This window comes from Oncorhynchus nerka, linkage group LG3 (genome assembly GCF_034236695.1).
Source record: "Oncorhynchus nerka isolate Pitt River linkage group LG3, Oner_Uvic_2.0, whole genome shotgun sequence".
NCBI lineage: Eukaryota > Metazoa > Chordata > Actinopteri > Salmoniformes > Salmonidae > Oncorhynchus > Oncorhynchus nerka.
Window position 1 is genome coordinate 53,733,613 of NC_088398.1, and position 12,436 is coordinate 53,746,048.

At 46.3% G+C, this 12,436-nt stretch overlaps 1 protein-coding gene across 4 annotated transcripts in view; it reads left to right on the forward strand.

The window, feature by feature from the left end:
- The window catches only part of sema5ba (sema domain, seven thrombospondin repeats (type 1 and type 1-like), transmembrane domain (TM) and short cytoplasmic domain, (semaphorin) 5Ba), a 233,209-nt gene that overhangs the window by 173,223 nt on the left and 47,550 nt on the right, over nucleotides 1-12,436 (forward strand). For all 4 annotated transcript variants that reach the window (XM_029636696.2, XM_029636702.2, XM_029636710.2 and 1 more), the window contains 4 exons: nucleotides 6,452-6,569; nucleotides 6,968-7,149; nucleotides 7,902-8,045; nucleotides 8,418-8,565. In XM_029636696.2, coding sequence (XP_029492556.1) covers nucleotides 6,452-6,569; nucleotides 6,968-7,149; nucleotides 7,902-8,045; nucleotides 8,418-8,565 — 592 coding nt within the window. The remainder of the gene's footprint in view (nucleotides 1-6,451; nucleotides 6,570-6,967; nucleotides 7,150-7,901; nucleotides 8,046-8,417; nucleotides 8,566-12,436) is intronic.

Below are 12,436 nucleotides of genomic sequence, written 5' to 3' on the forward strand. Positions count from 1 at the left end.
GAAACCTCATAATAACTAGTGGAACAACAGCAATACATCAATTCATATTGGCTTCTTCAGCACCCTCTGTGTGACACAATGGAGGTTTCTGTGGAACAGTCTTGTGAAAAGCTAGAGAGGCGATGGCATGGTTTATTTTGAAGTCTAAAGTTATCCGTTTTTTTTTACAGAGATAACCCCTCGCTCTGGAAAATGCCCATGGGCATTGAGTCCTGAGGTTGGGCCCTGGGGACAATAAGAACCTCTTTATATATAGGATTCTGGCCTTAACATCTCCAGAGCGTCCCAGGAGCCCTGAATAAATCCACTGTTTTATTGTCTGTGTGAGAAGAACTTTAATTCCACCCACTGGTCCTCAGCAGAGACAATTTATGGTCTGTTGATGCTGCCGCCAGCCTGTCAACAGGGTTCTAAAACACAGTGCTGTTAAGCCTGTATGAACACTCCACTCCCAGGAACACACCAGGGAGCCATGGACAAAGAGGGAGAAGGGGGAGAGAGAAAATGGGGGAGAGAGGGGATTGAGAGAGATGGAGAGGGAGGGATTGAGGGAGGGAGGGATTGTTAGGGAGAGGGGGGGATTGAGAGAGATGGAGAGGGGGATTGAGAGAGATGGAGAGGTGGGATTGAGAGAGATGGAGAGGGAGGGATTGTTAGGGAGAGGGGGATTGAGAGAGAGTGAGGGGAGGAGGGGAGAGGGGGATTGAGAGAGGGAGTGAGGGGAGAGGGGGATTGAGAGAGAGTGATGGGAGGAGGGGGGGGGGAGTCATCACAAAGTCTACGTATTTATCACTGGTGCAGAATGTTTTTGCTGTTAACGGGCTCTCCTCTCTGGCAAACCCCCAATATTAAAGGCATTTATATTTCTCTCTCTATCCCCCTCTCTTTTACACATTCTTTCCCTCTCTGCCTCTTTCTCCCTCCTTCCATCTTTCTCCTTTTTCCTCCTTCAGCCTTTATTTGGGCAGGCAGTTTGTCTTAACCTGCCTCACACCCTCCCAGCTCCCGAAATGCTGACAAACTTTCCCTCTTTTTTCAGTGAGGTTGTACTGTCTGCTCTGCCTTCTCCTCTCTCTCTCTCTCTCTCGCTCTCACACCTCTCTCTCTCTCTCTCTCTCTCTCCCTCTCTCTCTCTCTCTCTCACACACACACCTCTTTCTCTCTCTCTCACCTCTCTCTCTCTCTCTCTCACTCACACACCTCTTTCTCTCTCTCACACACACTCTCTCTCTCTCTCTCTCTCTCTCACACACACACCTCTTTCTCTCTCTCTCACACCTCTCTCTCTCTCTCACACACACACCTATTTCTCTCTCTCACACCTCTCTCTCTCTCTCTCTCTCTCTCACACACACCTCTTTCTCTCTCTCTCACCTCTCTCTCTCTCTCTCTCTCTCTCTCTCTCACACACACCTCTTTCTCTCTCTCACACACCTCTCTCTCTCTCTCTCACACCTCTCTCTCTCTCTCTCTCTCTCTCTCTCACACACACCTCTTTCTCTCTCTCTCTCTCTCTCTCTCTCTCACACACACTCTTTCTCTCTCTCACCTCTCTCTCTCTCTCTCTCTCTCTCACACACACACATCTTTCTCTCTCTCACACTCTCTCTCTCTCTCTCTCTCTCTCTCTCTCACACACACATCTCTTTCTCTCTCTCTCACACCTCTCTCTCTCTCTCTCTCTCTCTCTCTCACACACACACCTCTTTCTCTCTCTCTCACCCTCTCTCTCTCTCTCTCTCTCACACACACCTCTTTCTCTCTCTCTCACACCTCACTCTCTCTCTCTCTCTCTCTCTCTCTCACACACACACCTCTTTCTCTCTCACACACACCTCTCTCTCTCTCTCTCTCTCTCTCTCTCACACACACACACCTCTCTCTCTCTCTCTCTCTCTCTCTCTCTCTCTCTCTCACACACACATCTCTTTCTCTCTCTCTCACACCTCTCTCTCTCTCTCTCTCTCTCTCTCTCACACACACACCTCTTTCTCTCTCTCACACCTCTCTCTCTCTCTCTCTCTCACACACACACTCTTTCTCTCTCTCACACACCTCTCTCTCTCTCTCTCTCTCTCACACACACACCTCTTTCTCTCTCTCTCACACCTCTCTCTCTCTCTCTCTCTCTCTCTCTCTCTCACACACACACCTCTTTCTCTCTCTCTCACACCTCTCTCTCTCTCTCTCTCTCTCTCTCTCTCTCTCACACACACACACACCTCTCTCTCTCTCTCTCTCTCTCTCTCTCACACACACACACCTCTCTCTCTCTCTCACACCTCTCTCTCTCTCTGTCTCTCTCTGTCTGACACCTTTCTCTCTCTCTGTCTCTGTCTCCTGCTACTATGTGTGCACTGTAGTTTAGTATCAGTGAGGTGACCATCACCCCCCTTCCCCCATAGGACAGTAGAAGAGGGATAGAGGAAGGACAGCGCAGCAGACAGGAGGACAACTCAGTAGGCAGAAGACTCCTTCTGGCAGGCAGCCATCTTTCTGCTTCTGGACGTTTCAGCCCTCCCCAGCCCTCTAGCACGGTGCTATGCTAATTGGATCCTGAGCTGCGATTAGCGTGTAACGCTACGCTAAACTGGGGGATTTATCTGGCCAAAGGTTTATGATGAACCACGGCCGGCACGTCAGAGCAGCCCAGCGCAGGCTGGAGGGAAGCCCCAGGGACAGAGCCTCTCTTCTGGGGTACTATACTGTACAGTCATTCAGGAAGCTGCCCGCCATTTGCATTTCAGACGTCCCCAATATGCCTATTGGCTATGACAGCTTACATTTCTAATCAGAATATTTCCACAACCTGTCTGTCTGTCTCGGTCTTGTTTACAATTATGAGGTCATGATTTGCAGTTAAACGGAAAGTGATAACTGCTGTCTTTATGACGTTCTATTAAAAGGCCTAGTAAAGGACAGCAGGTTTACAGCTCTCACAATCCCTTTTAAAATGTCCATTAAGCCCCCTGGCGAACTCTGGAGATTTATCACAAGCTGTCTGTCGACAGCCAAGCCACATTGTTTTATCGTTTGGTTTATTTTTGCCGGTCGCTCTGTTTAAAATTTAACAGCCCGTGTTTTGTTTTGAGGCTTCGCTGTTTTGATATAGTGTGCTATGTCACCGGTAAAAGAGGACGGTGAATTAAATATCTTGGGTTGGTGTCAGAACCATACAGAAGCCTTCTCTCCTTCTCTCTTTCCTTTAACTTTTATATCTCCCTTAGTCTTCTCACAGTCATTGAAACACACACATTCACGTGCACCCCCCCCCACACACACACACACACACACACACACACACACTACAAAACCAGTGTTGGGGAAGTTACTCTGAAAATATAGTTTACAAAGCTACCAATGACTTAAGTTCATTTACACTACAGCTATCCTTGAGAAAAGTATACTTTACTTATGAGCCCGTAAGTAAGCATTTCACTGTAAGGTTATGTTTGTTGTATTTGGACAACATGTAGTTCGCTACTCCCCAACACTGTGTAAATCCCACATTCCTTTCTATCAGCAGACACCATCACATGTAGACTCTTAGAAAAAAGGGTTCCAAACGGGTTCTTTGCGTAGGGATAGTGTTTTACAAAGAACCGTTTTGATCTGAAGAACCGTTTTTGAAAGACAAGGGTTCTTTGTAAGGCAAATGGTTCTACCTAGAACCTTTAACATCCTAAGAACAGTTTTTGGAAGAAAGGGTTATTTGATGATTCTTTGGAAGGCAAACATGATTCTTTGGAAAGCAAGAAGGGTTCTACATCAAGCCATATATCATATTTCCCAGCATGCTCTATTGCAGGGTGATTTTCAGAATTGTTTGTTTTAATATCTGTGTTTTTGCATGTACACTCATTGGGCGGCAGGTATCCTAGTGGTTAGAGCGTTAGACTAGTAACCGAAAGGTTGCAAGATCGAATCCCTGAGCTGACCATGTAAAATGCTGTCGTTCTGCCCCTGAACGAGGCACTTGTTCCTAGGCCGTCATTGAAAATAAGAATTTGTTCTAGTAAAATAAATAAAAAAAATGTTTTATTTTACCCCGTTTTCTCCCCAATTTCGTGGTATCCAATTGTTTAGTAGCTAGTGCTGGTGCGCGATGAGACAAGGACATCCCTACCGGCCAACCCAGGCGACGCTAGGCCAATTGTGGGGACAAACTGAAGAACCATACATGGTTCTACTTTTCTGAGTGTACCTGCTCCCACTTCATCCCTTACAGAGCCTACATCAGAGCCTTGTCTGTAGCTGGCTGGCTGATCTCCTTTACTTTTACAATGCCCTGTGAGCTTTGGCTGGCCAACAGTTGATGCAGCTGGAGGAAGGTCAGATGGGATCGGAGCTAAACCCACTAGTCTGCACTGTAAATCCTACAAAAAAAAGGTGCGATCTAGAACCTAAAATGGTTGTTCGGATATCCCCATAGGAGAACCCTCCGAAGAACCCTTTTTGATTCCAGTTAGAACCTTTTTGGTTCCATGAAGGACCTTTTCCACTGAGGAGTGGAAAGAGGGTTCTCCTATAGGGACAGCCAAATAACCATTTTAGATTCTGGACAGCACCTTTTTTTGTACGATTTACAGTGTAGACTAGTGGGTTTAGCGTACTGTCCACACTGTGTGTGTTTGTGTTTTTGCATGCTTGTATGTGCGTGCATGTGAGAGAGAAAGAAACGGAGAGAGAGCGGGATTACCCCCAATCTCTTTATCTAAAGAATTCCTGAGGCCCATTGTTACAGTAAGCTGGCATGAGTAAGGTGAGCAGACGGGACGGTTGGCATGCCCTGCCCTGCGGTGATGTTTGTACTGCAGGGTGGCTCTCCTTTTCTCTCTGGTAAACCCGTCCTCCACTGCCCCTCTCGCTCACTGCGCTCGTCAAAAACCGTCAAGTCAGCATTCTTTTCAAGCTGACGCATTTTCGTAGTCTTAAGAGCTTACATGGATGGCTGGCTTTCATCGCTGTGTGTGTGTGTGTGTGTGTGTGATTTCTTCACTGTAATTAATGAAACCAGGTCCAGGGTAAACTCTTTCAGCTGAAGGCATTTTAGCTTTGAGGTGTGCGCCCTGAGGGTGGGTGTGTGTCCTCGGGCCTGACTTCTGGCTTACTGTAACGGAGGGTAATTGGACCTCAGATCTGCACCATGCTCTTAGATATTATCCTCCTCTAAGAAAGAGATCTGCTTTACAATGAATTATTATGCACATCCACCTGGCTTCTTAAGTGTGAGTGTTTAGCCTATCTGTCTGTAAGCAGCATTATGTGTCTGAGTAAACAGAATGCACACTAACAGTGCTTGGTGAGGCAGCTAAACGTTTCAACGTGTTATGTTTGCCAGGTCTTCACCCTCTCACTTACCACTCATTTAAAGCTATGGTGCGGCAGAAGCGTTCCCATCTCTCTGATGTCACCACAACAACAACACCACAACAACATGGATCCCTTCCCATAGCCTCTCTCTCCCTCTAGCTCTGAGTCAGGCCATCTCTGATGCAGGTTGATACAATATGTCAGCTCAGCACTAACTCCTAAATCACCTTCCCCACTGCAGGACTTGGCTGTGTGTTCTGTAACAACACAAAGTGATGCTTAGACCTCGTAGCTGAAACACCAGAGGCCCCACTCAAATAAACCAAGGGGGCTGGTGCCAAGAATATAATTCTCTTTCTTTCTCTCTGCTAGCTAAGGGGGCTGTAAAGAGGTAGTACAGGCAGGAAATAGGGAGCATATATGGGTTCAAATAGTATCTGAGATCTTTCAAATACTTCAAGCATTTGCTTTAGCCTGCCTGGAACTTGTTTGTACTTTTCTATTGGTTCTACAGCAACAGACCAGCTCAATCAAGTGTTTGAAATTATATGAAATACTATTGAACCCAGGTCTGCGAGGGAGGCAGTCAGGAGTTGGTACAGGGCAGTAAGGACTGATGTGTTTATTACAATAAGTTCTCTCTTTCTCTCTATTTCTCTCTCTTTCGCTCTCTTTATTTTGCTCTCTCTCTCTACACTTTTAGTCTCTCCCTCTCTCTCCAGCTCTCTCTTTCCCTCCCCATCTTTCTCTCACTCCCTCTCACTCCCTGTCTCCCACGGCCTAACTTCATCATTAACAGGTTTAGATTTAATTACCCCTCATTAAGCTCCTGTTTTACTGGGAACTTGCATATTTCATCGATGTTTGGTTGCTGCACGGCTGTGTGTGTGTGTGTGTGTGTGTGTGTGTGTGTGTGTGTAGTCAGACGCTCCTTAGTTTAGGAATCACAGGGGTACGGGCTGTGTGCCTGGAGGGAGAGTGAGTTTATTTGTACATGGTTTAGTGGGCCAGCCTCACAGGGCTGGTTGGGTGTTCTTTGCTTGTGTTTACTGCTTTGACTGACTGCTCTCTCTCTATCCTTCACCATCTCCCTCTCCCTATCCCTCCCCCTCTCCTCCATCTCTCTTGCCCCCTGTAGGCTATGCCTGGAGGCCCGGGACCCATACTGTGGCTGGGACAGGAAACAGAGGCGATGCACCACCCTGGAGGATAGCTCTAACATGAGCCAGTGGAGTCAGAACATCACTGTGTGTCCGGTAAGTCCCACCAGGGACCCCCAATTCCCCCTACCCCACTCGTTTTGTTATTTCCCTAGGTGTCAATATTGTCACTGGTAAGCCCCTGGGGCTGCCTGCGTCACTGCTGGCTGTCTGACAACCTAGAACCACTCTGCCTGGTCTCTCCTGGGGACTCTGGTCATATACAGTACAGTAGTAGTCTGACAGTTTAACATTGTAACATTTTGTTTTGCCTTGGGGACTCAGTTTGTCCAGGTCGCCCTTGGAAAATATATTTAGCCTCAGCTGTCTTTCCTGATTAAATAAAGGTAAAATAACAGTTTTCCTGTGTCAAGGTTATTGTCACATGATTAATGATATCCAGTAAATTCCCTGACACTCTTATCTCTCTCTCTCTGCCCTGTGTGGATTTTCAGCTGAGGAACCAGATCACCATTGGCGGCTTTGGACCCTGGGCAGCGTGGCAACAATGCAGCAACGACGACGGCGAAGGCACCAGCACCTGTCTGTGTCGCTCCAGGGAGTGTGACAACCCTCCAGCTCGCTGTGGTGGGAGGAACTGTGAGGGGCCCACCATCGAAGTCTCCAACTGTTCCAGGTATGTAAAACAAATAGGGATTTATATAGATCCTGATTGGAGGATTGCGTATTTCCTGCTTCTTCCCTCCTTCCAAGCAGGATTTCTGGAAAACCTGGTAATTTGGGGAAAGTTACAGGAATTTTGCCACCCTAACCACCAACCACCATCTCATTTAGGGTGTGAAATAACAACCCATTCCCTATAAAGTGTACTACTCATGAACTCTGGTCAAAAGTAGTGCAGTACATAAGGGATAGGGTGCCGTTTCAGACGCAGCCTCATATGTCTGTCTGTCTGGAAGTGGCTATTGAAAATTGAGAAATGCTTTCAGAGGAACAGAGCACTTAAGCAGATTGAAGAATGTGTTTCTGGTGTCACATTTAGCTCCTGAGCAAGTGGTTTTGCTTCCCTCTCAGAATCCCAAATTAGGGCCATATTCATAAGTGTGTTGAGTGCTTAAAGAGATTGAACAGAATCTTAAGCACTTACAAATTTGTACTTCTATAATGCAAATTGTAGGGCAAATATCTTTGGTACAAAAAATTCTGTAATCTTCTTTCGTTTACCTGGAATATTGGAACCGTTTTTTTACCTGAAACGTTTTATTTTAGATTCTACAAATAAACGTTTTACTCTGTACTCATCAAGCCATCGTTTCCGTTTGGAGTCATTGGACTTATTGGATGTACATCTCAATCTTGAAACTGGTTTCCCCAAGGCGCTACAGGATTCTTTGAACCTCCTATAACATCACATTTCTGTTGCCGTAGAAACGGAGGCTGGACCCCCTGGTCGTCATGGGGACAGTGCAGCACCACCTGTGGAACGGGGTTTGAGATGCGCCAGCGCTCCTGCAACAACCCGTCGCCCCGTCACGGTGGTCGCGTGTGTGTGGGCCCCGTCAGGGACGAAAGGTGAGAGGAGAGGGGGAGATGGCAGGTCTATTTGTGAACAAATGTTGGTTATGTAATACTTTTATCTTATGTCATTTTTTTGCTGAATAATGAACGTGTTCGCTTGACTCAAAAGAGCAAAACTCTCAAACATGTATAGGTGATTTACTAAGAAAGGACATTTATGATTAATTTATGAGACGTGTTTTGCACTTTTTAGTAACAGTATTGGCCCTCAGTATCTTTTTGGGCATGATGGTCTTAGGTAAATATCAGCCCTCTTACACACGCCAGTGCCTCTCACCGTGTAAGGCAGAAGATACATTTACATTTCTTCCAAAATAGATATCAGTTTCTACCCTCCCGTCCCGTCTCCTCTCCTCCCCTCTCTAGGTTCTGTAACGAGGGTGTGTCATGTCCCCAGCCTATCTTCTGGTCCCCGTGGGGTTCTTGGACTAAGTGCAGTGCTGAGTGTGGAGGTGGGGTCCACTCCAGGGTCAGGAGCTGTGAGAATGGGAACAGCTGCCCAGGCTGCGCACTGGTAAGATATGGATGGACGGACAGACGGATGCCTGCGCACGCACACACACGCACGCACGCACGTACGCACGCACGCACACACACACACACACACGCACACACACATACACACACCTCTTGGCTCACAGAGCTCTGGACCTGTATGTGAGCCTGAGAGGCCAAGGACCATTCATCAGCACAAAGGACTGTGTGCATATCCAGATTAGTGACCAGAAAGATTTCCCTCCACTTTTTCCTGGAATAAACAGAAAGGTCTACATTTATCATCCATATAAAATACAGTTTATCTACTACTGACTCATCTTTACCAGAACTAGAATAGGCTACCTGGAAATTTTATTGATACTTTTCATAATTCAGATAGGCCTAATTTAGGTGGTACTGGCGATGTGTCTAAAGATAAGCAGCTGTAACATCGCAGTGCCTTCAGTATTATGGAATTACGACGTAACATATTCTGGTGAATTTATGAAGATATTTGTGAGGAAGCACAGGTCTACTCGGCAGCCAACAAGCACTCTGCAGGCAGGCTGCCCTCCAAAGTGATGGAGCGGTACGGACACAACATGCTTTCCATCAGATCCTGCAACATTCACTACAAGTAGGCGTAGGATTTTGCTCTGGTTGACCTGGCCTCCACAATCACCCGACCTCAACCCAATTGAGATGGTTTAGGATGAGTTGAACCGCAGAGTGAAGGAAAAGCAGCCAACAAGCGCTCAGCATATGTGGGAACTCCTTCAAGACTGTTGGAAAAGCCTTCCAGGTGAAGCTGATAGAGAGAATGCCAAGAGAGTGCAAAGCTGTCAAGGCAAAGGGTGGCTACTTTGAAGAATCTCAAATATAAATATATTTTGATTTGTTTAACACTTTTTTGGTTACTACATGATTCCATATGTGTTATTTCATAGTTTTGATGTCTTCACTATTAATTTACAATGTAGAAAATAGTAAAAACTTTCTTAAAATGTATTGGAAACTATGGCCCTGCTCTGGACTCCGGAGAAGTGAGATAATATATCGCTCGTTGGTATTGGCTGCTAACATGAATGACTTTCAGCACCAAATGCAGGTGTAAAAGGCAGTTTATTTCTGTAGCCTATCTTGCGTTTTGAAAATAAATCACAGTTTATGGCTGGCTACATTTGCGCAAACAATTGTGTGCACACTTCCATGTGCATGTGCGGGGGTCGCAAGTTTTGTACCACTCATTTTTGGGAGTCGCAGTTCAAAAATTAAAATAAAAACACTGGGATACATGTTACTGGCAACAAATCTAGTTGGGTTGGATATAGTAATACTAGGCTACAGTATTTCTTACAATCTTCTATTTTGGCTGGAATTGTGTTGGTCATTGTTAATAAATGCAGCATTTATTCCCCCCCAAAAAATGTTTTGCCTGCGCTGAACATATCGGACTAGTAAAGTCCCAGTGCACTACTTTTGTAAAGAAATGTAATGTAAACTAAATGTATTTGAGTGTTTACCAGGATTTGTAACTTGAGTCTGATAATTATATGTACAAAACAGTTCATTTGATACTTGTGGAATATAAAAAATACTTGCTTGATATAGGTTTTCAGTTTCTTTAAATACTTTGCAAATGCAACTTATTTCTTTTTTTGTTGTAATTTTTACCCCCTTTTTCTCCCCAATTTCTTGATATCCAATTACGATCTTGTCTCATCACTGCAACTCCACAACGGGCTTGGGGAAAAGCAAAGGTTGTGTCATGCGTCCTACAAAACATGACACTCTTCTTAACACCTGCTCGCTTAACCCAGAAGCCAGTCACACCAATGTGTCAGAGGAAACACAGTTCAACTGAGGACCAAAGTCAGCCTGCAGGTTCCTGGCCCACCACAAGGAGTTGCTAGAGCGCAATGAGCCAAATAAACCCCTCCCAGCCAAACCCTCCCCTAACACAGACAACACTGTGCCAATTTTACACCGTCCTATGGGATCGAACTCCAGGCTGTAGTGACACCGCAGCACAGTGCCTTAGACTGCTGCGCCACTCAGGAGGCCCACAGCTTATTTCTATGTGAGAACTGAAATGGTCTATTCATTCCTTTTCCATAGACACTCTTATCCAGAGGAATGTACAGTAGTGAGTGCATACATTTTCAGACTTTTCATGCTGGTCCCCTATGGGAATTGAACCCATAACCCTAGCATTGCAAGTACCATGCTCTACTAACTGAGCCACATCATCACATTATATCCTCACAAACCACCTGATGCCTCAATGTACTCAATTACTGTATTATACATTGTCCATCACCATGAAGAAAAACAATCTACAGGTACAAACCTATATGACCACATTAAGTGGTTTGTAAGGATGGTAGATTAATACTGCACAATTTTTTTTTTTTAATGTTATTTGATAAAGGAAAATACACTGCTCAAAAAAATAAAGGGAACACTTAAACAACACAATGAAATGCCAAGTCAATCACACTTCTGTGAAATCAAACTGTCCACTTAGGGAGCAACACTGATAAATGTCACATGCTGTTGTGCAAATGGAATAGACAACAGGTGGAAATTATAGGCAATTAGCAAGACACCCCCAATAAAGGAGTGGTTCTGCAGGTGGTGACCACAGACCACTTCTCAGTTCCTATGCTTCCTGGCTGATGTTTTGGTCACTTTTGAATGCTGGCGGTGCTTTCACTCTAGTGGTAGCATGAGACGGAGTCTACAACCCATACAAGTGGCTCAGGTAGTGCAGCTCATCCAGGATGGAACATCAATGCGAGCTGTGGCAAGAAGGTTTGCTGTGTCTGTCAGCGTAGTGTCCAGAGCATGGAGGCGCTACCAGGAGACAGGCCAGTACATCAGGAGACGTGGAGGAGGCCGTAGGAGTGCAACAACCCAGCAGCAGGACCGCTACCTCCGCCTTTGTGCAAGGAGGAGCAGGAGGAGCACTGCCAGAGCCCTGCAAAATGACCTCCAGCAGGCCACAAATGTGCATGTGTCTGCTCAAACGGTCAGGAACAGACTCCATGAGGGTGGTATGAGGGCCCGACGTCCACAGGTGGGGGTTGTGCTTACAGCCCAACACCGTGCAGGATGTTTGGCATTTGCCAGAGAACACGAAGATTGGCAAATTCGTCACTGGCGCCCTGTGCTCTTCACAGATGAAAGCAGGTTCACACAGAGCACATGTGACAGACGTGACAGAGTCTGGAGACGCCGTGGAGAACGTTCTGCTGCCTGCAACATCCTCCAGCATGACTGGTTTGGCAGTGGGTCAGTCATGGTGTGGGGTGGCATTTCTTTGAGGGGGCCGCACAGCCATCCATGTGCTCGCCAGAGGTAGCCTGACTGCCATTAGGTACCGAGATGAGATCCTCAGACCCCTTGTGAGACCATATGCTGGTGCGGTTGGCCCTGTGTTCCTCCTGGGTTCCTCCTAATGCAAGACAATGCTAGACCTCATGTGGCTGGAGTGTGTCAGCAGTTCCTGCAAGAGGAAGGCATTGATGCTATGGACTGGCCCGCCCGTTCCCCAGACCTGAATCCAATTGAGCACATCTGGGACATCATGTCTCGCTCCATCCTTCAACGCCACGTTGCACCACAGACTGTCCAGGAGTTGGCGGATGCTTTAGTCCAGGTCTGGGAGGAGATCCCTCAGGAGACCATCCGCCACCTCATCAGGAGCATGCCCAGGCGTTATAGGGAGGTCATACAGGCACGTGGAGGCCACACACACTACTGGGCCTCATTTTGACTTGTTTTAAGGACATTGCATCAAAGTTGGATCAGCCTGTAGTGTGGTTTTCCACTTTAATTTTGAGTGTGACTCCAAATCCAGACCTCCATGGGTTGATAAATTTGATTTCCATTGATAATTTTTGTGT